Below are 26,992 nucleotides of genomic sequence, written 5' to 3' on the forward strand. Positions count from 1 at the left end.
TACTTATTTCAGTATTAACTTCAAAATAAAAATAGTATAAGATCCCGACTAAGGTGAATATCATGGAAAATAGATGGCCTTGTTACATTTATTGTAACTACACTGCAATAAATTACTTTTTGAATTCGTTACAACGTAATAACAATTCCATTTCTTTTCCTTAATTTAAACCTAAGACAGGATTATTATTTCTGTAAAATTCAGGGCGGGTATTAAAATATTTTTTTTCTTATCTATATCAGATCGACTGCATATCTATGGATGCACCCAAGCTATAACATTTAATCAGTATTAAATAAGTCTAACTACAGAATAATCTCGTCTTTATACTGCTTTAGGTAATTTTGTACCACATTTAACCAAATTCGCTTCTGATATTGTCCACACAGACTCGATATTTAATCGTCACACTAAAGCACAATATCGTGAAATAGCTTAAGCCATTTAAAAAAAAACCCAAATTTCTTGAAAACAATTTGTGCTTTTGTGATAACGAATACATCTCAAAAAACTCATTTGTATATACGAATGGTAAATCTTTCACAAAGCAACTACAAAAAATCGTTCAAAAAAATATTGTATTGCGTATAATTTTCTATCTAAGCAGTGACGGCATCGAATATAAAAAAAAAAACAATAAATAGTCGATTTTAGAATTACTCTTAGTGCTAAAAAGAAATATAACAAATGGCAAATAATATATGAAATATATAGGTTTTGGATATCAAAATGCTGCGAGGTGCGCATGATTCGGAACTGCACGATATAAGATCAAAGCGGAGAATCATATAGCGTCGTTTAGGGCTTAAATAAAATATATCGTACTATAGTACTATATAGAAAAATAGTTTCTGATAGCTGCGGGCCACTTTGGGAAATATATACAATTATACATTAACTTTCCCAGCTATACAAATATATTGCTTAGGATTGCTTCATAATCAATTAATCGTATCATTAATGTGCTAATTTATTGATTCGAGAATTCGCTAAATGAATTGATACGCACACACGCACAGGCAGTGAATAACTCCGAAGTTAACTAAAGATAAAAGGATATATTTTTCTTTAAAAACCACGATTTTTGTTCCGATATACGTAAAAACTTACCTGTTAAAAAATATCAAAAGGATATAAGAAAAATTATAAAATTTATATTATAAATTGAAACTTATCAAAGGGAATTGTTTATTTGAAAAATATATCCTTCATCCAGGATTACTGAAATCCTAATTAAGTCGTGAAGACTTGATGTTGCCTTAAGGACTATAGAAATGTATCAAAATCAAATTATTACAACGTTGGAAAAACTGTCTAGTTTTTTTTTAATATCAAGCACATTAACTTTTAGTAAAAAAAATCAATTAACGATGTATTTATATCTAGAGTGTGTATAACGTGACCGTTGATTCTATAATTTAATAAAGATCTGTGTTCTAAATTTGAAACGTTATGTTTAAAATCGCTGACAGGCAAAGACCACACTGAAGGAAGACTTAAGGTAGCGTTCAACTTACTTTCAGTTAAAAACTTTCTTTATCACCACACATTAAGGTCCATTTTACAATAAACTGTTTTGCTAGCAATAGTAATAAAAAAATTAAAAAAAGTTATCATTTCGATTTGGATACATTTCCTTAATACCAGAGGGCCTACCATAACATCTTAGCGCCAGTCTATAGAACCCAATATTTGTGTTATACCAGGAATAGAAAGCAGACCAATGTCAGGTCAATCTATAGCCACGTGATTACCTTTGGCCTTTTTGTAATATATTAGAACATTGAGACTTTTAGGCCAGAGACAAAGAAAATGGCCAATGAAATGTCAGCGGGAAGTTGATGTTTTTGGGGCTTGCCACATTGCACCCTATGTATGTACCAAGATCCACTCCACATTATTCACGGCCGTGGGGGCAGTGATTTCAACGGCTGATCGCGTGGCAGGATCCCGATAGTCTACGGTGTTACCTATTATGGGCGATTGCTGGTGGCGGGATTTAGTGGGATAAACCCCGACTGGTGTATGCGTATGAAAAAAACGTTTGGAACTTGCCATGGTAGACCCAATGCATTTTGACTGCTAAGAATACTTCATTTTAGTTTACTGCGCCTTGGGGTAGGAGAATCTCGGCAATGAGATTCCGAATTTAGTCTCTAGGCCGGTGAGAATAGGAGTTGCTACTTGGTAACCTCCGATGTGATGCGGCTTCTTCTTTGCTTCTTCCACTGGAGTGGCCACTGTTAGCTCAGAACCGGCTGGTCGACTGTAAATAAAAAAGACAGATTTAAACGTTAGTTTTTGTATGTATGTAAATTTAAGTTATCCATTTTTTTATTCATTTAAAACCGGTACAATGAACTTTATTTGAATAATTTATTTACTGTCTTTAAACAATATTAACATTTAATTAAGCGTCATTAATAATTGTCAATTATATACGTAATTAACGTTAAGAATAAAAAAATATTCACCTAATAATATATTACAAAAAATCGAATTATTTTGCTATCTGTACATCGAACAATCGCTGGAACGGTCGCAATGAAGAAACGGATGCAAGCGGAGGCCAAGAGCGTTGTTTGGCCGAGGGCAATATTGGATTAGTTTACTTTAATTAATTAATTTAATTACTAGTGATCTAGCTAACATACACATTATAAAACAAAACGCTTAGTCAATACAGAAAGCCAAAACAGATTACATTATTGTCCGTTATAAAACCTACTTGGTCGTCTCTGACGAGTTCCGAGGACATTCTGTTATCTAAAGTTATAAAGATTCATAAACGAGGTCCTATCCTACCGCGGTTAGTTATAAAGATTCCTTAATAAAACACTCACCTTCCACCGAAGTCGACATAGAAGAGACGCTGTAATATTTCATACGTGACCAACGTTACGGCGAACTGAGGCGAGGAACGGAACACACGCGCTGAAGGAATATATTAATTTAAAATACTTAAATTTACTTTACTAAGCCAATTTATTGAGAAGCAAATATTTAAACGAACGAACCATTAAATTTAGTGCATAAATATGTTCAAGTTATATTTATACGAGCACTAGCCGATCCGGCAAACGTTGTTTTGCCATGAAAATAATTTCATTAAAATTGGTGATAGAAGAGTGAAAATTATGGGTTGTATGTATTTTTAAAACCACATAACAAAAAAATTTAAAAAAAAATTATCCAAAAAAATTTTTTTTGAGGACACCCCTTATCACTAAGGGGTTTGAAATATAAATAGTAGCCGATTCTCAGACTTACTGAATATGCGGAGGAGTATGGGAACGAACATTATGACACAATAATTTTATATATATATATACATACAGATAACTGTATTTTCCAGATCGCAGAATAAATGATGATCACTTGAAACAACAAAATGTACTGAAAACCTACTGAAAGAGATCTATAGGACGACAAAAGAAAAGATGCACATATGACATTATAGTACTAGCGGGGGTTACTGGACGAATGTTTCTCAAGACAAAAAGATATGGGAAAATATGAAAAAATATACTTGAGCACTAAAAAAAAAGTTAATTTGAACTTATAATAACAAAACTAATATTTAATAAAGCTGTAATAATATAATAAACTGTATTAAGTTGGTGTAAATAAATAAACAATGGCCGTGTTTCGTTTAATAGTCAACGGTCACGTGTCCATCTTTTAATAAAGTTAAGGTATAACGCTAAATTTATATTTGGTACAAAATATGATTTTTTTTTCTGTTCTAGTTTTTATGTAATGTAAATGTATGTGAGTGAAAATAATTGTTTTTGACACTTACCCACTGCGCCCTTCCAGAAAGCTCTAGCACCTTCTTCAGCCCATATTTTCCTAGTTGCATCAATAACTCCGTTATACGTCGTCTGGCCCGATCGAGCTACCACCTACAAAACCATTTGGTTTATAACACTGACCAGGAATTCTTTAAGTGTAAGTTTTGTTCTTAATATGGCAATAGACGGCTTATTTATTTATCAATAAGGAAGAATATAGTGTATATATTTATATGGTAATTGCGACTCAATAAAATCTAGTGTGATATCTGAGAGTAATTGCATCGGAAACAAAGTCTATTGAGACTATAACATCACAATTCTTATAAATTCTCGAAAAATCACGTATACCAGTGTAGGCTAGTGTTACGAGCTGGAGGATCGGATAAACGCTGTAAATCTCTTCAATAAACATATTTTAAATTAATCAACGAGGAATTTAATTGTACTAAAAATACACAAATTATGAGGAGAAATACACTATAAAACACACAAAAACTTAAAAAATGTTTCAGCCTCATAACAAAAGGGTAATTTTACGTAATTTTTGTACGTGATCTTTAAACGGTAACAAATCATATCTCAGTTTGCTAAAAATACTTCGTACAAATAATATGATTATTATTTCCCACCTGTAGCCGTGTCTTGATGACGTCAGCGGGCGTGACGAGCGAGGCAGCGGGCACGCCCGCAAGTGCACCCGCCGCGAGCAGCGTCAAGGGGTGGTTGTAGCCGTTCTCGTCAGCGAAATGAGCCTAAATTGATATAAGAAACATAATAAAATGAAAGGCTTGTATGAATATTATTGGGAGGTTTGAACTTTTTGTATATGTGTATTTACTAAGACATCTTGAAAAATTACGATCTAGCTTAACTTAAGACTAATAAGTCATTTAAGTCTAACCTAATTTACTAATAAGGATTTTTAACATAAGAAAGTGTCCAATAACACTACTTAGTCTCTATTATAGTCAAGTTAATTTAAGTCTAACCTAATTTACTAATAAGGATTTTTAACATAAGAAAGTGTCCGATAACACTACTTAGTCTCTATTATAGTCAAGTTAATTTAAGTCTAACCTTATTTACTAATACGGCTTTTTAACTTAAAAAAGTGTCCAATAACACTACTTAGTCTCTATTATAGTCAAGTTAATTTAAGTCTAACCTAATTTACTAATAAGGATTTTTAACTTAAAAAAGTGTCCAATAAAGTGTTATTGACTGTTATTAACTTAGTCTATATTAAAGTCAAGTTAATTTAAGTCTAACTTAATATACGAATAAGGATTTTTAACATAAGAAAGTGTCCAATAACACTACTTAGTCTCTATTATAGTCAAGTTAATTTAAGTCTAACCTAATTTACTAATAAGGATTTTTAACATAAGAAAGTGTCCAATAAAGTGTTATTGACTGTTATTAACTTAGTCTATATTAAAGTCAAGTTAATTTAAGTCTAACTTAATATACGAATAAGGATTTTTAACATAAGAAAGTGTCCAATAACACTACTTAGTCTCTATTATAGTCAAGTTAATTTAAGTCTAACCTAATTTACTAATAAGGATTTTTAACATAAGAAAGTGTCCAATAAAGTGTTATTGACTGTTATTAACTTAGTCTATATTAAAGTCAAGTTAATTTAAGTCTAACTTAATATACGAATAAGGATTTTTAACATAAGAAAGTGTCCAATAACACTACTTAGTCTGTATTAAAGGTGTTCTTGTTTAGGTTATGAATTAAATACAAATTTTGTCTTTGCGTCTGTTTTGTTGAATTCCAAATGGTCTTCACTTCCAAATCTAATCATTCAAGAATAGCTAAAGTTTGGACAGCAGATATATTAACTTAAAAACGATACCTTGCAATGCGCATACGCAGGGAAGTAAATAGCGCTGAAGGGAACGTCACGGAGCAGACAGGCTTTGGCGCCCTTGTAGAGGCCAAAAAGACCGAGGTCTTTGACTACACTCCAAGCTCGTACTTTGCTGCCACCGGCGATTTCACCCGCGACTTGAAGACGAATTTTTACGATTTCCAATGGATTTGTAAATACTACTTGCGAACCACCAGCCTAAAAAATAATAAAATAGATAGTAAAAAACCTATCATAATAATAAAACTGGTTTATTTCCGATCTTTTCAAATTTAGTTTTTTAGATTTGTTATATAATTTTTTTATTTTTCTTATCCTTCGAGCCTAACTTCCTCCCCCTGCCCCTTCATGGCATCTTTAACTTTTGTTTTTCGTCTCTTTTCACTTTATGTATTATTAGTACGCGTAACGCATTTTAACATTGCTTTCTGGCATGCAAGTTTGGTTTTTATTTTTGTGTTGTTTGTCCACGTTTGGCAGCCGTATGTGAGAATATGTAAGATTCAAGTGTCCAAGAAATTTTTCTTTAGCTGAAGGGAAAATTAGCCAGTTAAGATGAAGATCATTAAAGGGATTTAGGTACCAGAACATTTTACAGCTAATGGTGACACGATTGAAATGGACTACTATGTAAATCCATGTAAAGCACGTATACTGGCGATTTGCTTCGCGATTTTTAATAAAAAATACTTTCAAACATCACTAGAATATTACCCGAGTTTAAGTATAGTTTTTTTTAAAAATTTATACTTTGTTACCATAATATACAAATAAAAAAACAAAAAGTAAAAAGGTTACATAAGTTATTAGGCAACAGGTGACCTTATTGCTAACAAGCGATTTCTTCCAGGCAACCCTAATATGGGACAATAAAAAAAAGAAACACCTACAGAGGGTTAAGTGCAATATTAATTAACAAAAAAAAAACTCAAAATATTATTCATCTAAAGAAAAAATAATAAAATAAACATGTGAAAGCTCTGCCAGATGTTAATTTACTCACAAACAACAGTTTTTTATTTACAAATTACAAACCCCGGAAATGAAGATAGTAACAATCTTATTTTGTTTATAACATAATGAAGTGAAATAAATATACTTACACAAGCTCCGGCAATAATTTCAGCGTACAATGTTAGGTTGCCATTCTTATCCATACATTTGTCTCGAACTAAGTCATTTACCTGAAATATGATGATAGAAAATAATCTTTTATGGTTATTCTAAGCAGTTTTTGCAGTTTTATAATTGACTTAGCCATTGGCCCTTAAAACAATTTAAAAAAGTAGTCAAACAAAAGTCGTGTAAGACCTAAAAGTGCAGTGCGTGCATGTATGGGTAAGTGAATAGGTGTGTGTGCGTATAATATTCTGTATTTGAAAGTGTGTCTGTGTTCGTTTTTGGAACCGTAGTCATGCCAAGATATGTAGTAAGCCTCTGCAGAATCTAGACTAAATCAGCTTGCATAATTTTTATGCATTTTCTGAGATTATATCTCGATACATTGACTTATACCTTTTCATAAATCTATTTTGATTCGTATTATTCCGACGTGAATACGAATTTTTATGAAGACTGTATTACTCACTGTCAACTTTATAGCTTTCTCTGGAGCGACCCCGATAAGCTGAGGAACTAGACCTCGGTACAGTCCAAAGACACCTTCGTGCCTGATGACCTTCTTGAAGCAATCCCAGGAGTTACGATAAGCGACTTCCCCAATGAAGGAACCCGTGCGCTGGTTCTGCATACGCGTCTTTACAAGATCTATTGGGTAGACTGCTGTTGCTCCCAAAGCTATAGAATGTTATTAAAAATAAAAAATCATCTTCGTTACAGAATCATACTTAAACCACTTATATAAGGAATTTACTCCTAAGGGAGTGTTCAAGTATTACGTAACGCATTTGGGGAAAGGGGGGGGGGGGTCCTTTTGTAAAACGTTACGATGCGGGGCGGGGATTGAATTACGCGTTATTGTTAATATTATTTTCAACTTTCCAGTACTTTACACCACATAATGGTAAGTTTTAGGTTTAAAGAGTCACAGAGTACACACTGGAGTAGTTCACGAAACGTTTCACTATTGGAAACAGAATAGTGGAGGTTTCATGGGGGGGGGGAGGTCAAGAATCTCCAAACATTGCGTGACGTAATACTTGAACGATCCCTAACTGCAATTTTGTGTTTAACCTTTATTATTTTTTAAGATTATATCTTGATATGGCATTATAATTTCAACATTGATTAGTCATTATGTTAAATAATCAACTTTTCAGAGTTCACGATATGTCCAGCCTAAACCGCTACGCTTGGTAATTTCGTGATATTGTCAAATTTTAGTCAAATATTTTTTTACATGATTCACTATAAAATCCTTTTTACTGATAGTTATTTTAATATACACTTATATATGAGTGCACGCTCTCATAAATTAGCCCACAAAATAAAAATTATTAATTTAGTATTGTCTTTGGTTAACATAGCTTTTACACAGTGAAAGAAAACATTTTTTTACCGGATTAAAGCTATTTGTATTATTATTATTTTACATTATTTTTAATTTATTTTTTCCGACGTTTCACGTGGTCGTGCGTGGTCACGGTGACTGAAGTTAAAATTGTTTTCTTTCAATTATTAATTTGACGTAATACATTTTCAAACATGAAATTTCTATAAATAAGTTTACAAATGTTATACTTACCACCAGCAAATGAACCGAGTGTGAATCTGTAGGAGCTTTCCAATATTTGAATTAGTATACTTCTTTCTTCGGGGCTCTGAAACAAGCATAGACAACTTACTGCATAAATTTAAGAACAGAAGACTATGATAGTAGGTGAAATATGCATTGACACAGACTATAAACAAAAGTTTCTAATATTATACAAGATTGTTAGGTTAGACGAACGGCACGTGCCAACTGCAAGCGTCGACGGCAGGCGTTAACGTTTCGGCGGCAGCCGTCGATGGGTTTTTACGCTTGCAGTTGTTGCGTAACTAATATAGACAGAGAGCCAGTTGCAAAATGGCTTCCGAAGACACTTACAAGTTCCTCACAGCCAGCCGCCCATGCCCTGTTTTTTATTGTTTTGTTACTATAGTCTCGTAATTTATAATTCCAAATACAAGCTCTTTTTGTTACTGCAACTATCAGCAATTTAATATCAATCTCTTCACTGGAGCTCATTGTGTGGACGCGCGAGTCGCGACGCTTGCGCACTCTTGGACTATTTGCAGTCGACTGACAAAATGGCGGTCGTGGCACGCCACCACTGCAAGCGTCGACAAACGTTGACGGCAGCCGTCGACACTTGCAGTTGGCACATGCCGTTCGTCTGAATGAGCCCTAAGGCGCTGGTTTACAGAAGGCGCGTCAAATAATCAGTAAGGTACAATAAATAAAAAAAAGAACAAAGAAACTACATCTCGTAACCATGACGATTGATATTGATGAACTAGGGCCAAATCAAGACGGCAGGTCAACGCATAATTCACAGTAAAACGTGCATCGTATGTATTTTGCAAGCATAAAAATGTATACAAATACTAAAATTCCGAGTGTAAAATAGCTTGTGAAAAAGACAAAATGGGCAAGGTTTTCGTTGTATGTGATATTAAAATAGCAGGTATAGCGAAAAAATTGCATGACATACTACACCTTGGTTTCGATCTACTATGGTTTAGTTTTATCCATGCATTTAATTGTATACCTCTTTATTCTGTACGAGTAGTGGCCGTACAGTACCAACGTATTCCGGTAAGAACTGAGATTTTCAGAGGTGAAAAGACCAAAGGTTACTATAGAAAATTTTATGATGTTTCGGTCATACCGTTATTAGTAACTGTGTGTAACATTCAAACCTAATTTTAAGTGTAGTGGGGGCTTGGACGCGTCTTCATAGCATTGTTCATGCATCAGTTATGTTAAATAAAACTTGTTTAACAACGCGGATAGTAATATATACTTTATTTAAAAGACTCGGCGATTCGATTTTCAGAAAACTTAGCCTGCGGGACTGTCGCATAATATTAAGAGATAACTTTTAGATATTATTACTAATATCAAGGCTTAGTGGGTATTTGCAATATTCCTCTGGATTTTTACAAAAAGTATATCCCTTCATTTTCTGGAGATAGCTGGAGATGTAACAGTTCTTATGTATTTTTATCTTAGGTACGCATAAAATTGTTTGGTTTAACTAAACTGTGTTAGCATGCTGTAGGAGAAACCTGTTTAATATCCGGGATGTCTTCTTTAGTTTAGTTAAGTTTTAATGTAATACTCCATTGCATATGATTTGAGCGTACATATTTTCATGAATTCTGATAAATATATACGTACTCTGTAACTCTGTACAGCGATTTTAATGTTGAAATAGTAAGTTATTCTTAGAATAAAGTATCCCCAATCGTATTACACTAATTTTAAACAGAGGAAACTGATGTTTCAAGTTATCTTATGCTAACTATAGATGGCGTAGTTGGCATATAAAATAATTGTAACACAAGGTTGGTTATATTCTGCCAATAAGTTATTTATTGATAGAAACTGAACCCGTACTAACTGGCCCCTAGTCAAAAATACTTTTCGACAGCCGTAGCCTACTGCCTAGTTTTTATGATCACAATACAGATAACCTCGCGCAATATATTTATGTCTCCTCTTATAGTTGCAATTTCGGCAAGTAAATTACAAAATAGTCTTAATTCTCATCGCTGAAGAATGGGAAAGTTGTGAGATTTCAGTGCCCAACTCATTGAATATAAACCTTCATAGCCCACAAACCGACTGTATTTACAAATACCGGACTAAAATCTCACTAACAAAAGAAAGAAACATCATAACTTCAGGTCTACTCACCAGGATGCCTCCGAACAAGTTTACAAATCGAAAAGGCCTTCTTAAGTTATTTACCTCCTCCTTGGAGCATTGAAAAGAATACATAGCGATCAGTTAGTGATGTTTCCGAATCAACATTTCCTACACAGCGATGATTTCGTTAACCCAAAGTCTATATTCGACCCAATAAATAAGGTTTCACTTACCGACACGGCTTTGATCTCCGCAACACGTCTTGTCACTTGCTTGAAGTACTGTTCTGGGGTTATCGTGTTCAAGTCGTTGTACACTATGCGTCTGTTAAAAAAAGAAATGTTTACGAACGCATTAACGGGAAATGTTCACGGTTATATTATAAATAACGGAATACAGGGAGTCAAACTCGGCTGGATAGTTTTATTTTGTGAAATGTTCAGAGGGACGAGAATGTATGACAGCCGAAAGACAAAAGCCGGCGTTTGAATGGACAAACAGAACTAATATTATCATGTCGTGTGTCACGTGTATTGGACTAGAGATGCTGAACGTCGTTTCGTCATATAATTTATTTTATTCAATTAAAAATACAAACATATAGCTGATATTGATAATCCGGCCACGACATTATGTGATAGACATAATATTATAAATTCGCCAATTATAGCTCACAACCGTACCATATCTACTTGTTGTAGACGTAAGATAATTCATTGGTTAGACGCAAAAGGTCTTTTGCATCTAACCAATGAATGCGCTAAAAATAACTACATTAAAAAAAATAAGTGGGACAGTGAATTAATGAAGAACCAACCCATGCGAACTATTTCCGAGTTAATGACGGATTGAAATGACACCACAAAACCCTTTTCCATTCATCATGGATTTTCGTTTCTTATGCGTCGAAGTTATTAAAATGTGCACTTTTAAGCTTTTAACAAACTTTTTTCACACAGGCATCGAACCCTGAATGTCTCGTTGCATTCGTGTCAGACTGCACCAGCGATGTTGATACTGTCGTAGGGCTATGCACAAAATACGTATCGTAATATATAAATGTATTCTTTGACGAACATTATTTTATATGTTATAGTTCAGAAATCAAGTATGTATATTAATGTAATTTGTATTATGCATTGTTTTCTTTGTGTGTGTTTTTTTTTAATTTTGCGCCTCGTTCGTTGGTTATTCTATAGCCTTATTATTAATGTATGGCACGAAGTTCCTTTCGATTAATTAGTAAAGGAATTGTAATAAAATTTTATTTTTATTAAGTTATAATAATATATTTTTTATTATTAACAAATACAATGAACTTAATCAGTAGGCTCAATTTTAGTAATAAAAATAAACGTCGCGACACCAATCTGTTAAATGCGAAATACAAAGACGAAGCGAAAATAACTGGCTTGCTTTCTATGAGGAAGAGAGAGAGAGAGAGACAGATAGAGAAACACGCGCACGCCGCACGGCTATAGCAAAAAGTATCGTTACAACTTTTGGTCTTAATTTTTTCCATCTAGCCCTTTCACAACGCACGATAAGGAACTTCGTTCCAAAAGAATAAGAAATCAATAGTTTTTTGCTAAGGCACTCAAAAAATTCCAAAAACTCTATTTTCAAAGATTTAAATATTAAATTGAACGGAAATGTGTCCGGACTTTCATTCCTGAGGTCGTTAGGTTCGTACCTCGGCTGTGCACCAAAGTTCGCATTAAACACTCGCTCGTCCGGTGAATGGAAACATAGTGAGAAAACCGGCATGTCTTAAACGTCGAAGACGTGTGTCAGGCACAGAAGGCTGACCACCTATTTATCTATTAAGAAAAAAAAATGATCATGAAACAAAGGGCCACAAACATGAGGCCCAGACCTAGAAGATTGTAGCGCCACTAGTTATTTAACACTAATAACAATTAAACGTTACATAAACCCCCTTCCCACTCCTGATAAACATAAATTAAAACACTTTTAATTGAGCATTGTACGTTATGAGTAAGATTGTTCCTATCTATATAATCTATCGAACAATCGCGACTAAGATACTACATATTATGCCGTGTGTAAATTTTCAGATAAAAACGATAAGTTTTATCAGGTTTGTCTAAATATTTGGTAGGTAGGGCAGTCACTGGCGCGTTGCATTGACATTGGAATTCTTAAAGGTCATCAGATCAGAGGTGAATGAATGATAATATTTGTCAAAAAAGGAGGCAGCACCTTATACATTTGTAATATTGATTAGATCATAGATCTTTACATAAACTAGTGGCGCTGCAACCTTTTCGTCCTGCACTCGTACAGACCGATCATTTGTGTGACAACACACGACTTTGACTTTTTGACTCTAAGGCATACTTTGGTTCCCTTACGATGTTTCCCTTCACGGTACAAGTGAGTGCGTGATCGTAGCGTGATGTATATATAAATGTACATATAAAGTGTTATTAATGGATGAAAAAAACGATATGAAATTGTTATTTTCACCGCCACGGTTTTTTGTCTACAATCAATGAAAGCGCAAGATCAGTTGTAAAAACAGGAAAAATGTATTTCTTTTTGAGGGCTCCTTAAGTTTGGCTGTACGCGCTATCAGTGTACGGGTTTGAATTTAGGTTTTTTGTGCTATATAGTCCGGTTACTGTAGAAGATTATTATAACATCGACGACACAATCAACGTCGGTAAAACAGCAGTGTACAGCTAGAAGTCTGTCTGTCAAACACTTGACAGACAGACTTCTAGCTGTATTCTATGTCTCCCATCATAAGTGTTTATTTACGAACGTGTTTTTCGAAGTGAAACTTCTTTAGGCGCATGAGGGTAAAATTTTACGGAAGAAACGCAATAATAATAATATTAGCGGCACAAAGATGTGCAGCGTTTTTGTCGAAGAAGAGGGAGAGAGCGATTGAGACTGATTGAAAGAGAGTGAGAAAGGGAGATCGAGAAATAATACACGCTATTGGCTGATGTATTCGTTTAGTGGTTACATATTAGAACTTTAGATGGCAATTCGGTCGCATATCGCCTTGTGCAGTAAACGCACATTTTTTTATTTATTTATATTATAATTAGCACGTATACAGTGTGAATATAGATATATAAACACATGGAGTGATCATATACTGGTACATGATCATCTATTGGGGCTTTTGCCATAGTAATACTTAATTTACAAAGAAGTTTCACTTCTAGCATGTATACTTTGTACGTTGTTTTTTGCTTATTCTATAGAACTCATGACGTATTGCAATTTTTGTTAATTTATGGTGCCGACCGTTTTGCATTCATACTAATTACATTGATATTTCTTATTAGGTTAAGATTAGATTATGGTTTAGACTTTTAGCACGTTTATTGTTTACTTATGATTAAGCCACTCATAAGTTATATTGTTTAAAACACTATCATTTGGGATTAAATCTAATCAAAGTAACGTATCATATCAAACAATAATGCTGTTGATCTGTAAATTAATTATAATTTAACTGAGTCAAAGACGTAATTGATTAGATTGTGTCATTTTATGCATGTGCATGTGTGCACTAGACGACGTTGCTGCTAGAGACCATACTATGAAACTTCCAATAGCGATACCGATCTCACTGAATATTCATCACTGCCATCGCTATAGGTTAGAGTGAGGGTCTAACCCTACTGTAGTGATGTATCTGTATTTTTCCTAATAAACACGTTTCCTTAGGGTATAAATTACTATTGTGATTTTATAATGATAGTTTTATAAGTATAGAATCATTATGACATCCTCTACTCTTTATTACTATTATTTCATTAGATATTAAATAATTTTTGTTGTGAAAATAACTCACCCATTGCTATGATGTATCAGGTCACACAAGGTGAACAATATATCTACTTCTAGAGGTGTGATCTGGCTCATCATTTGTGCTGAATGAAGAAACTCCTCCTTCGTAACTTCCTGAGTTCGATGTCCGTTCGTTGCGTTTAAGTACACCCGTTTGATCAGCTCCATGTTGTTAAGAAGGGAATTGAATGCCATATAATATGGAAAACTGATTTTTCTCTCGCCTTGAGGGAAGCCTGACGCCTGGAATGTATACGATATCAGTATTAAATATAACAAAAATGCCGGGAAAGTTTTATACTTTAAGACTTTAATCACTTAAAGTTACTTAATTTATACATTCGTATTAAGTTGTTTGTCATGTTTTGCTATTGTTATTTTATCCATATTTGAAGTTTAAAAACCAAAGTAAATGTCAAACCGATGGTGAATTTTCTTTTGATGGTGATGGTGAATTAATGATCTGTTGAACAACTTTCTGTACAAGAAAGGTAAGTGCGAAAACGTCACATATATTTAAGATAAATATCGTATATGTTTTAGATATAAATTTTATTGGTATTGAAAATGTTGCCGTAGAGTAGTGTTGGCACAGTGGCCTCAGTGTGCGGCTCTCATGTAGATAGTGGGTTCGAAACCTAGATGTGCACCAACTGACTTTCTATGTGGCTATTTAACACTCGTACGGGAAAGGAAAACGCGAAGCAACCGAAACCAAGTCGACGGGGGTCATATTTTCGTCAAAAAATTACATGTACAAGTTTTTTTGTGCAATGTAGGAGTAATGTGCGGAAAGTTTACTTAATGTATTTCGTAATACAGCTAACATAAATTATATATAACAAAAATAATATACTAAAGATATAGCCAGTAGGGTTCAAGTGTTTACGAAAGGAAAAAAACAATAAAATTTATTCAATACATTGAATTAACCAAGTAATACCTATTCGGATGTGACCTTGAGGATAATCTTATCTGCCTAAATAAAAATTCTGACAATTGAATAACTTTCTCAATCAGTAGAAATACAAAATTTAATCGAACCAGTTAAAACCAGTCACGATCGATGATCGATGAGATGAATTGCGAGTAGGCCTGAAAATATTTTATTTATGTCGTAGTAGTGAATTTATTGTTACTTTAAATTACGTTTTCCGTTTATATATACTTAAGTAAATCTTGTTTATCAGTTATAGCAGTAATCTATAATTTACGTATTACATAAGTAGATTTGCTCCAGTCCAAACAATTTGTATGACTCAAAACTTAGCTATTAAAAAGAGTGGCAGAAAGAGTCTTGCCAGTTCTTCTTGCCCGCTCTATGCCCTTCACTTGCGAACTGGTAGGAAATGTTAATTTACAATTAATTTAACTTCTTTTCTGACGTTCATAAGTGTGCTTGTTGTTATATGAATAGTTATTTTAAGTATGTAAGAATAAAATATCTGAACGTAAGATTCAACTTCAAGAGAAGCTAAAGTATCTCAAAAACGTACTGACGGTGTGAAGGGACATAACTTTACACTAAGTGTCTATCTATATATATTATTTTTATATGATAGAGGGGCAAACAAGCCTACGGGATGCCCATAAAGGGAAGTCATCACAGCCCATGGACAATCATTTTTAGTGTGTGCACTGCCAGCCTTTGACAGGCGATGTACACTGTAACCTTGAATAGTTGGAGGTCGTGTCTCTCATGTAAGACCAGGTCGATTTCACGCTTCGCTTATGCAAAAGAAAGTGTCTTGTGAAACGCACTGTGGAAGATTTCCAACCATCAAGGTACGGCGTTGAAACGGGGCATGAGGGATCAACAACCCAAACAATTCTTAAGAACACTCACCATAGTACATTATTTATATAATAAATAAGAAATATAACATTTTTGATATCAAATATATGATAAAAGTTATTACTTCGAGTTATATTTTATTGCTGTAACATGACAATAGAATAAAAACCGCAAAATCACACTTTGTTTGATTATTATAGAAACAGAAAAACATTTTATATTTAAATAAGTCTAAGGTCAGGGGACAAATGCTACGCAAACTTTAAGATTTTTTATTAAATTTTATATTGCTATATTTAAACAGTTCATATAAGATTGTCCATATAAATATATTTCATTTATTTTTAGTGCCATATTAACGAGACCTAATTAGTGTAGTTCAATAATGTTAACGAATTATTTACCCCCAACTCAATAGATAACACGGGAATAAGAGTCAGCTCAGTGTCTGCGTTGTCCGCCAATTATATTCAACTGGCGTGATCCACTTTAGCATCTATCAATAAATTAATGCAAAATTGTATTTGGATAACACTTAATTAATTTTAGAAACTTAAACAAAGTTTATGTTTATATAAAACTTTAAAAAAATCATGAGTCAACCGTTACAACAAGCAGTTTTCATACTGATAAGTACAAAATCATAAAAGTTGAGTCAAAAGAACCATTCGCTCACATACCTCAATAACTTTAGTTTTCATCTCCTTTGTGAGAAGGTGGTTTTTGACCGACAGCATGATCTCCTTGAAGTCTCCAGCACTGATGAATCCGCTTCCATTGATGTCGCGTTTCTTGAACGCTTCCACGCCATACTCCTCGTGAAAGTCGTGAAGGAACTGACTGAACTCAGGGTATGTTACGAGGCGCTTCTTGTCCTGGAATGTTCAACGACTACTTTAAATATCAAACGACTGTATTAAGATATTTCTAACATTCTATATAAACTATGGAGTAATTCAGAAGAAAGAAATATTAAATAATTTTATTTTACAATATAATATTTGTTGCTACGAAAGTACCACACTACCTAATGAAAAATCAATACTTTATTAACTTGTTTCGAGTGCTCGTAGTAATTTTTATTATTCGTTTTGTTAAATTGCTCGGCCTTATTAAAATTGTAAATTTAATTACAATATAATTTCATTTTTTATAAAGCTATATCTAAGGAATGAAACAATAGGCTTGCTTTCCCTAAAACCACAGTGAATTCAGTAAAAGTTCTTTCGATAACCAACTGTATCACTTTGAATTAATTTGAAAGGCGCTATCGCGTAAATATTTTTTTGCGGGCTTTCTTTACTGCGGGTATCAGCCCTATATAGCGAATCTGTTCTGTGGAGAGTCTTCCTCATCCGCATCTACTCATCTTCTGCCTAGAGCTACTGCCAGTCTTCTAGCTCTAGTATATTGTGACGTTTTAGTCGTCTTACATACTGTTCTATGGTGAGTTGGCGAGCAAGTTCGTTCGGGTGATAGGTTAACCTGCTGGCAGCATACAAAGAGCGGTCTCCAGATTTCCTTTAATAGTTCTCATTCTAAGGTCTTCTTAAACTTCGTTGTTGGTTATGTACTATGGTACTTTTGCAATTGCTCTTAGGATATTGTTCTGTTGTCGCTGGAGTATATTTATGTTTTCGTAGGCCACATGGGGTATAATGGGCTTTAAGATGATTTTATATAAAAGGAGTTTGTTGCCTGGAGAATCTCCACTTTCTTCCAGTATAGACTGTTGTATTTTAGCTGTAGCTCCTGCTTTTTACATTGATGTGGTGCCTCCATGTTAATCCACGATCATTCGCATCAGTGTAAGCTAAGATATCTTACGTGGTTGCTTTGGGGCAGGATACCAACCAACTTTACAGATGGATAGTCTCTACTAAGGGCTAAGGTTACGTGTACCTTCTGACTTCGCGGCACTAATTTTTATTTTCCATTTTTGCAGCTATTAACTTTGTCAAGGCCCTACTGCAAGTCTTACGTTCTTTATTGATTATTTTTAATTAAATACAACTTATATGATTATGTTTCGTAAAATTTGGTAATTGGCCATTCGGCACAGGTAATTAGACTCGGACATCGACCTAACAGCCGATTTCGCGCACGTAATGTATTTTTTTCTACGACACACGTTCAAGCAATATAACGTATATTATGGTAATAATATTAATGTTAAACTGTAAATTATAATAGTGTTATTCGACATTTTACGGTAAGTGAACAATATATGTAATGTATTTGATAAGTTAATGTTATTTATATTAATTAACAAATAGTTTATTTGAAAACCTGCTTTTTTATTAAAATAATGATTAAAAACCGATTCACCAGTTAAGGACTGACAGCGACACATATCGCTTGCCCCGGGATACGTCGTAAAGCACTATTACGACTGTTTTAATTTTTTCTCATTTTAGACATCCTTGGATATCCTATAAGTGTATTTCTTATAGATTTTTCACAAAACTTTTTATTATAAAAAAACACGAGGCTCTCTTTATTCTACTGACATTAATTTTATTTCGTAGTTTTTTTTACTGGTAACGAAAAACAATAATTTTTACCTTTCCAAAGTACAGGCGTACGAAAGTGCTCTCCATATTGAAGGGCAATTTCTTGTACAAGGCAGTCTTTTTCATGACATCGGCAAACTCGTCTGAAAAAAAAATCAGTAACTAATTAACTTTTCTGGTAATAGTTATTGAAGAAAAAATATTTAATTGAACCATATATGTTTTATATTTTCTTTGTAATATGTATTATTATCAAGTTTAATTGTAAATATAAGTAAATTTATGCGGTGCCGTGTTGGCCTAGTGGCTTCAGCGTGCGACTCTCATCCCTGAGGTCGTAGGTTCGAGCCCCGGCTGTGCACCAATGGACTTCTTTCTATGTGCGCATGTAACATTCGCTCGAACGGTGAAGGAAAACATCGTTAGAGAACCGACATGTCTAAGACCCAAAAAGTCGACGGCGTGTGTTAGGGTTAGGCACAGAAGGTTGATCACCTGCTTGCCTATTAGATTAACAAATGATCATGAAACAGATACAGAAATCTGAGGCCCAGACCTAAAAAGGTTGTAGCGCCATTGATTTATTTCAAGTAAATTTTAGTGAAAATTAAGTTATAGTAAAATAAACAAAATTAGTTTAGTTACACCACCACAGTATCACAATGGGCTAAACTCTATTATGTATTTTTTATTATATCAACTTAATAAAATACATATAAATAGAATCATGTATTAGTTTTAGCCAATTATATAGCCCTTTACATACACTTCAGTGATTAGATTGCACAATACAACTTCTTACCAAATGTAACAAGGCCATTTCCATTGGTATCAAAAAGTTGGAAGGCAGTTTTGTACAGTGCATCGGGCACACATAATAGTGCCTCAAAGGCCTGGAACTCGGAGAAGGAGATAAAGCCATCCTTGTCCATATCCACAATGCCAGCGATGAGCTGGACCGACTCTTTGTTGTAGTCATCTAGACAATATAAATCCAGTGAAATAAATTAATGAAAATAATACAAAATTGATAACAAATAATATATTGATACAAATAAAACCAATTTTTACTGACTATTATAAGTGTATAATGAGGGACATATATTCCTGCTTACTAGCACCCAAACATTGATTTTATGCCAGCCAGACTCAATATATAAAGAGCCATAGTAAAAATACATGAAATACAATCATGACAATGTGAATAAATATTATGTAATACTGTAAACTAAATACAGCTAAACAAAAATAAGCTAAAGGCTGTCCTACCTATTTAAGGTTCTATTAAAAACTATATATTTACCTTCATTGAAGAGTCCAAGGAATTTCCTGACAAAATCTTCACTGGTGATATATTTTTCACCATTTTTATCTACACTGGCATATTTCAAGAAAATCTCTCGAAGACGATCGGAATCAGCTCTTTTCAAATATCCAGCCCCCTGCAAAGAGCATTCAGTTTAGTTTATTGTAACATAACAAAAATTCACAAAAATAAATAAATTATATGTTTTCAGCAAAACCATCTTAAATAATAAACATAAGTATTTGGACTTGAACGAGTTTGGCTTTAAAAGTTATCTTAGCAATTAGTGACTATAATTACCATATCTTGTATAAATATTGTTATAATAAAAACATCACACAACTTATAATAACTGCCATTCTAAATTTAAATTTTGATATTGTTCCATACCCATTTTAAATTGCTGTTAACTGTGAGTATTACATTCATAATATTATAAATACATTTTTAGTAGCTTAGTTAGGTTAATTGTAGTTACTTTGATTATAAGTGAAAGAAGCAATGAATAGTATTGATACAACTTTTAACACATTATTCAGTTTTAAGGAAAATCAACTTTTGAATAGAAACATTCTTAATATTGCATGAAATGCTTGACCTACTAAATCTCAATATGGCAAAACAAACCTTTGTGTCACATACTTTCAACTCTACTCTACTTTAGTATTAATGTATTGTGAGTGGATTGAACAATAAGCATATAATATTTTTGCCCTTAATGTTACATAGAAACATCAATGCAGGGTCACTGATAAGCTATCAGTCACTGTGTCTTCACATGATCATAAGCATACAAAAAAAACATAATTAGAATCAAGGCAAGTGATAATTATTTATAAACATAATCTGTAACATGTATATAAAACGCCAATTTTCTATGCAAACCTATATCCCACTACAACTACTTTGCTTAACAAAATATATCACTACTTGAAATTTATTAATTATATATTATAATTAATTGCTTTTAATTATTAAAAGCTAAGGAAGAAGAAATAAACTCAAACCAAACCATAATTTTTTGGAAGATTTCTTATCTAAGAAAAATTCTTCCAAAATAAAAAATGCAAACTTGTAAACCGTACACAAGTATAATACAAAAATATCACTTCTAATTGAGTACTTTGCTTCAAAAGAACACTTTGAACATAACCTCATAGGTTGATATTTATGTTTCATAAGTTCAATAATTGAGAATATTTTTAAACCACTAAGAAATTCATTATTCTTCACATACAAAATTTAAATATAATATGGCAATAATGCAATAATAATTTTAAAACATTACCCGACGTGTTGACATTTTGGAGTAAAAACTTGAATCAGACTAAAGTTATCTATTAAATAAGTTGACGTAAGAGATAAAAATCATTATCAAGTTTACTTTAAAATATACACAGATATATGATATTTTCATCATGTATGGAGATTGATTTTATGTAAATAAAAAACTGATAGTTCAATTTTCGTTTTATTGAAAACTCATATTTATTTAATTAAGTGACAAAAAACTTTGCTAAGTCTTTTAAAATTCGAACGACGCATCAATAGATTTATTGCACGTCTAAGGTCATAAAGGTTAGGATGTATTATCTAACAAGAACTACTGAGCCGAATAGGACTTTGTTTAATTTATTAATAAAATAATATATATATATATATATATACTGCACGACTGCTCATAATATACATAAAATAGGAAGCCAGTGAGTGCCAACATTGCCTGACAGAATTTCAAGGGCAAACTCTCAAGGACAATATGTTTTAGCAAATGGAACCTAATTCTTTAATACATTTTACGTAATAAGATCCTCCAAACAGAAGTTTTTTTATAGAAAAATCCGCAAAATTAAAATAAACTTACCCACCTCTTGACAGCTGGCCTGCGTAATCAAGGAATTGGACAAAAATTTAAACATTACAGTGATTTTTGTCACTATACAACAATCCTTGCGTTTCGATAGAAAATATTATAACTTAGAATCGGTGTAAAGTTCGTTTGCCTTGATATTACGTCACAACAACAGAAAATAATACGAATCTATTTTAGTTGTTCACGCAGTATACTCATGATCAAACACCGTCCGCCGGGTGTTGCAGAAATGCAAAATGCCAAAGCGAAACTATTTACAAGTAGTGTTGTGAAACAAAACAAAGTTATCGATTAATTAATAGCAACGTAACTTGTCGATACTAAAAAAGTCGACTATAGTACCGTCACACTGTCGAACCGGTGTTTTTTGTTCTCCATAAATAAACAAGATAATTTGTTTTCAGATTTATTTGTGTTTTCACCTGCCAGATATGCCACCTGCTAACGTCATTCATAGTGTGTATTTTATAGCTCGTGGTATAAAAATATTTACATTAATGTGACAGCGGACACAATCCTCCATTTTCAAATTATTTTTACAGGATCAGATAATCACTTTTACACTAAGTGTGAGCTTGAATTCATTAAAAGAAGCTATTGGAATTTATGAAAAACCTAAGTTGACTTCAAGTTTTAAATAAGAGATTTTATTTAATTTCAGGAAGACAATTAAATTTACAACAGTAAGAGTATTATTTTCTGAATCAATAGTAGATATGTCGAAATTTGCTCAAGATGCTTAAATACTGTATTTTAAAAGTGGCAACACTACAAACGCGAAACATTTTGACTGTTCGTATATATTCGTATTCGTATGGAAATTCAAAGTATAACGCATATATATATGGTTGGAAAACCCGAAATAGCGAAATATTTTTAATATTCCTAGGGAATAATTATTGTATTTTATCCAAGGTGATTTCTAGCGAATGTAAATGACCGACCTTATTATTGTTAATCTTAACTATGATAAGACATAGTTCTAAATGGCAGATTAAAAATAGATTATCACTTTGAATATCATTAATATGATGACATTTGATTCGAACCTATAATTTAATTTAGTTAATCTAACTTGTGTGATATACATTAATAATATGTCACAGTTTTAAGATCGATGAGATGTCTACAGATTATCTATTTAAAGGAATGGTTCACTTAAAAAAATGTTGGTTTTTGTTCGAAAAAATATTACACATTAAACTTATTGAAATAAAGATATATAAATAATAATAATATATATTCTAAGATAAATAAAAATATGAGTGCGTTCCCGTAATTATCAAAAAGTCAAGGTTGAAATTTTAACGTTGCTGTAGGTACTTCATAATTGAATAAAAAAAATGTTAACCAAAGTTAGGTGTGAATTCTATTACTTAATTGTGTACAAAACATTATGGTCGATGATAATATTAAGGTATATATTAAATTTATGTTACTGCTTTTTGGAATGTATCTATTGTAAAATATTATAACTGTGGGACTGAGAAAGAATATATAATACAAACAGTACCGTTTAAATATTATATTCACTATTTATTTTTATTAAATTATCTCCGTTTACAATTCATTTAATAGATTCAACTAACCCTTACTAAAAATCTTATCTTGTAATAATTTAAATAATGCTATTTCAAAACGATATATTTGGGCTGTAGCGTTTAGTTTAGTTTTTAGTCGAGACTAACCGCGGACTACAAATGTGACAACGTGGTTGTTGTCACTGTTTAATTTTCTAGTGGTTCATTCATATTTTAATAGATGGCGCTGCTTATGTCGTGAATAACATAATTTTGGGTTTGGAGTATAATATATGATTGTTTTTAGTTATTCAGTATTTCTAACGTTAAGTTTCATAAACGTAAAGTAATGTAAATAATATGTATTCATTTTTTTATGCATTCAAATAAATGTATAGAAGTTCAACAAGTATTTGGTACTTTTATTTCTTGAAAGCAGTCAGTAAAAAATAGTAGCATATTTATTAAGGAGTATTTAGAGGATGGTGCAAAGTATAATATGTACGGTAATTTTTTTATTTATATTGTCTGTTTACTGTCACATATTATTTTGCAAGTATTTACTAGTATTACATTTAATAATGTTATTCTACTTTATGATGGAATTTGAAACGCAGGTTCGCGTTACTTAATAAAATGCATATTTTAGTTTTATCCTATATTCTAGCCCAATCTCTTACTTGTCAAGTCAGTTGTTATTTACTCATATAGATATTCATTCATCATTTATATAGCATTTTGATCATTAATTCGATTTTTACAGAGCGAAGGAGACATGGACGTAAGTGTTATGGCACCGAGTGCCATGGTCGTTACACCGCATCACCTGGCTACTCAAACTGCTATAATGATCTTACGACAGGGCGGCACTGCTATTGAAGCAATGGTTGCTGCTGCAGCGACAATATCCGTTGTGTACCCTCATATGAATAGTATAGGAGGTGATAGTTTCTGGCTAATTCTTCCACCAAATGGTGATCCCGTAGCGATTGATGCGTCTGGTCCAGCAGGAAGCTTATCTGATCTGAACTTTTTTCAAGGCATTAATAAAATTCCAGACAAAGGTCCAAAGTCTGCGATTACAGTAGCAGGAACAGTTGCAGGCTGGGAAGCGGCATTGAAATATCTAACGGAATCTGGTTATCAACCGATGCCTGTCGCTAATCTTCTTTCAGACGCCATAGCCTACTCTGAACACGGTTTTCCAATTTCATCAAGCCAGGCAAAAGCAAATGAAATATTTAAGACGAGGCTAACAAATTTTACTCAAGAATTCAAAGATGTCTTTTTTCCAGAAGGTAGAGTTTTGAAAACTGGTGATATTTTGTATCAGAAAAAGTTAGCAAACACTTTTAAAGATCTTGTAAATAACGGATTGAATAGTTTCTATCGTGGCACTGTAGCTCAATCAATAGTAGAAGATATACATACTTTCGGTATGCCTATAACAGAATCCGACCTTTTTAATTATAATGCTAATCGATGTCGACCTTTGAGGCTGAAACATTCGCATGGTGAGTTATTAAACTTACCACCACCTACACAAGGGGTACTTTCGCTATCCATACTTGGTATGTTAGACGACTTGCATATTGATGGAAAGCATGAAGGGGAATTTGTTCATGCCACTGTTGAAGCCACAAAGCAGGCATTTAAATTGCGCGATACATATGTAACTGATCCTAGATATATGACTGTTTCTGCTCAATCATTGCTTTCGAAAAGTAATATCTCTGCTATGGCAAGTCAGATAGATCTAGAATGGGCTTCATCCGAAGGAAATGGAGATGGACCAGGTGACACAATTTGGATGGGTATTATGGATAAAGAAGGATTTTCAGTCTCTTTTATACAAAGTATATTCCACGAATATGGAAGTGGCGTAGTGCTACCTCAGACTGGTATTTTGTGGCATAATAGAGGTGCTTCATTTAATTTAAATCCGGACAGTTTAAGATTTATAGTACCGGGAAAAAAACCTTTTCACACTCTTAACCCAGCTGCTGCAATATTGAACGATGGAAGAGTTATGATATACGGCACTCGTGGTGGAGATGGCCAACCCCAAACTCAAGCGGCAATTTTTCATAGATATGTGGTTCAAGGAAAGAATTTACAACAATCTGTTTATGACCCACGATGGGCATATGGCCCACTTTCTATGGATCCTACGAGTATATTGCGTCTTGAAAATAGATTTTCTCAACAAACCATAAATTATTTAAAGGATAGAGGTCATGTGATTGGCATGTTGCCTGCGTTTTCTGAAATGGTTGGACAAGCTGGTGCACTAGTTCGACATACAGATGGTGTATTTGAAGGAGCTTGGGATGTGCGGAGTAACGGATTTGCTGCTGGTTTCTAGTCTAGGTAAAAATTATATAAACATTGTTATATTTTTTTTTAATAAAACGTAAATTATAATTGTCATTTGCAACCCTAACACCAAACTTACCTGAATGGCAGATTCCTATAAAAGTCGTTTCAGGGTTCATGCTCCGATATCACAGACCCAAAACTGTCAAACAACGTAACTAGGAAACTGTCAAGTGACCCTAAAGTTCGCAGACGACTTAATATGTATCTAATAAGCCGTGAATCCTCAAATGAAGACGAATGCGTCCACTTCATTATTCCGAGAGTTTAATTTAGCGCTCTCTCAGACCATTCATCCGCATTAGCGCCAGTCGGTGACAAATTAAAGGATTTATAGCCTTTTTATACAATATACTGTGCTTATATGTTTCGCGACTCCCTCGATACCTACTTATATAAAATGATAGCTTTCTGTGAGTGGTTAGCGGACTGTTCGGGATATTTCTTGTGTTTCCCCAAGGGAGTCGGTACGGAATAAGTTTAAGGAATTAAATGTAACACACAGTCTCACACTATCCGGTCAATATATTGTTGAAGCCTTGTTGTAGGTACAAAAATTAAATCGATTTTAAAACAAATCGTGGCTTTCAACAGTATTATACTAGAAGCTAATCTAAACGTATGACCAATCAGGCTCCAGAAGATAAACCACTTTTTTACAACATACTCCCAAGCGGAATAAGACAATTATCACTGAATAAATTCAAAACTATCGTAAATTAATCAATAAAGCTTTTTATTAATTCAATGATTATTTAAATTAGTTTAAAAATAGTTTAAATAGAATAATTTAAATTAAAATTAAAAAACCGTTGATATTGATTTGATGCAGTTCAGTATGACTCAAAACTTGGCGATTAAAATGATTTGCGGATAATTTCTTACCAGCTCTTCTTGCCATTGACTTGCGAATTGGTAGTCAATGTAAATTAAGAATCAATTTAACATCTTTTCTTATGACGTTCATAAGCGTGCTTGGTTACCTATATGAATAAAGTTATTTTGAGTTTGAGTTTGAATTCTCCCCTGAGAATTGGTGCGTTCGAACCCAGCGCACCGATTAATACGGTCGTACGATAAAAGAAAATATACTTAGCGCTAAGTATGATTCCCGTATGTCTAAAGCGTAGTGGAATCATACGTTTGGGATGAGTCGCGTGAATATCGGCGACTGACCGGTGTTTAGTGTATCAGTGTTTAGTTTCCAGGAACACAGTGCATAATTGATTAAACTACATTATTAATATAACAAAAATATCAATAAACAATACTTATTTAATAAATTA

General features: G+C 33.2%; 2 protein-coding genes across 5 annotated transcripts; one reads left to right on the forward strand and one right to left on the reverse strand.

Annotated features, from left to right (window-relative positions):
• Positions 1 to 448: 448 nt before the first annotated feature.
• On the reverse strand, positions 449 to 22,134 carry LOC123714678 (calcium-binding mitochondrial carrier protein Aralar1). 3 transcript variants are annotated; one of them, XM_045669083.1, is made up of 15 exons: positions 21,806 to 22,134; positions 19,935 to 20,073; positions 19,434 to 19,610; positions 18,683 to 18,774; positions 16,799 to 16,993; positions 14,328 to 14,566; positions 10,726 to 10,816; positions 8,381 to 8,456; positions 7,265 to 7,473; positions 6,780 to 6,860; positions 5,662 to 5,874; positions 4,427 to 4,549; positions 3,803 to 3,905; positions 2,844 to 2,934; positions 449 to 2,266 (listed from the first exon to the last, which is right to left on the reverse strand). In XM_045669083.1, the coding sequence occupies exons 1-15, from the start codon at positions 21,854 to 21,856 to the stop codon at positions 2,104 to 2,106; spliced, it is 2,043 nt and encodes a 680-aa protein (XP_045525039.1). In that variant the 5' UTR covers positions 21,857 to 22,134; the 3' UTR covers positions 449 to 2,103. The 3 variants fall into 3 exon arrangements, with proteins under 3 accessions (XP_045525039.1, XP_045525215.1, XP_045525134.1); XM_045669259.1 differs by having other exon boundaries at positions 21,802 to 22,131; XM_045669178.1 differs by lacking the exon at positions 21,806 to 22,134 and adding an exon at positions 21,226 to 21,285.
• On the forward strand, positions 18,274 to 25,729 carry LOC123714806 (oxamate amidohydrolase proenzyme-like). Of its 2 annotated transcripts, none has more exons than XM_045669479.1 (2): positions 18,274 to 18,330; positions 24,094 to 25,729. In XM_045669479.1, the coding sequence occupies exon 2, from the start codon at positions 24,106 to 24,108 to the stop codon at positions 25,693 to 25,695; it is 1,590 nt and encodes a 529-aa protein (XP_045525435.1). In that variant the 5' UTR covers positions 18,274 to 18,330; positions 24,094 to 24,105; the 3' UTR covers positions 25,696 to 25,729. The 2 variants fall into 2 exon arrangements, with proteins under 2 accessions (XP_045525435.1, XP_045525346.1); XM_045669390.1 differs by lacking the exon at positions 18,274 to 18,330 and adding an exon at positions 20,244 to 20,349.
• Positions 25,730 to 26,992: the final 1,263 nt, after the last annotated feature.

Source organism: Pieris brassicae, chromosome 1, assembly GCF_905147105.1.
Source record: "Pieris brassicae chromosome 1, ilPieBrab1.1, whole genome shotgun sequence".
NCBI lineage: Eukaryota > Metazoa > Arthropoda > Insecta > Lepidoptera > Pieridae > Pieris > Pieris brassicae.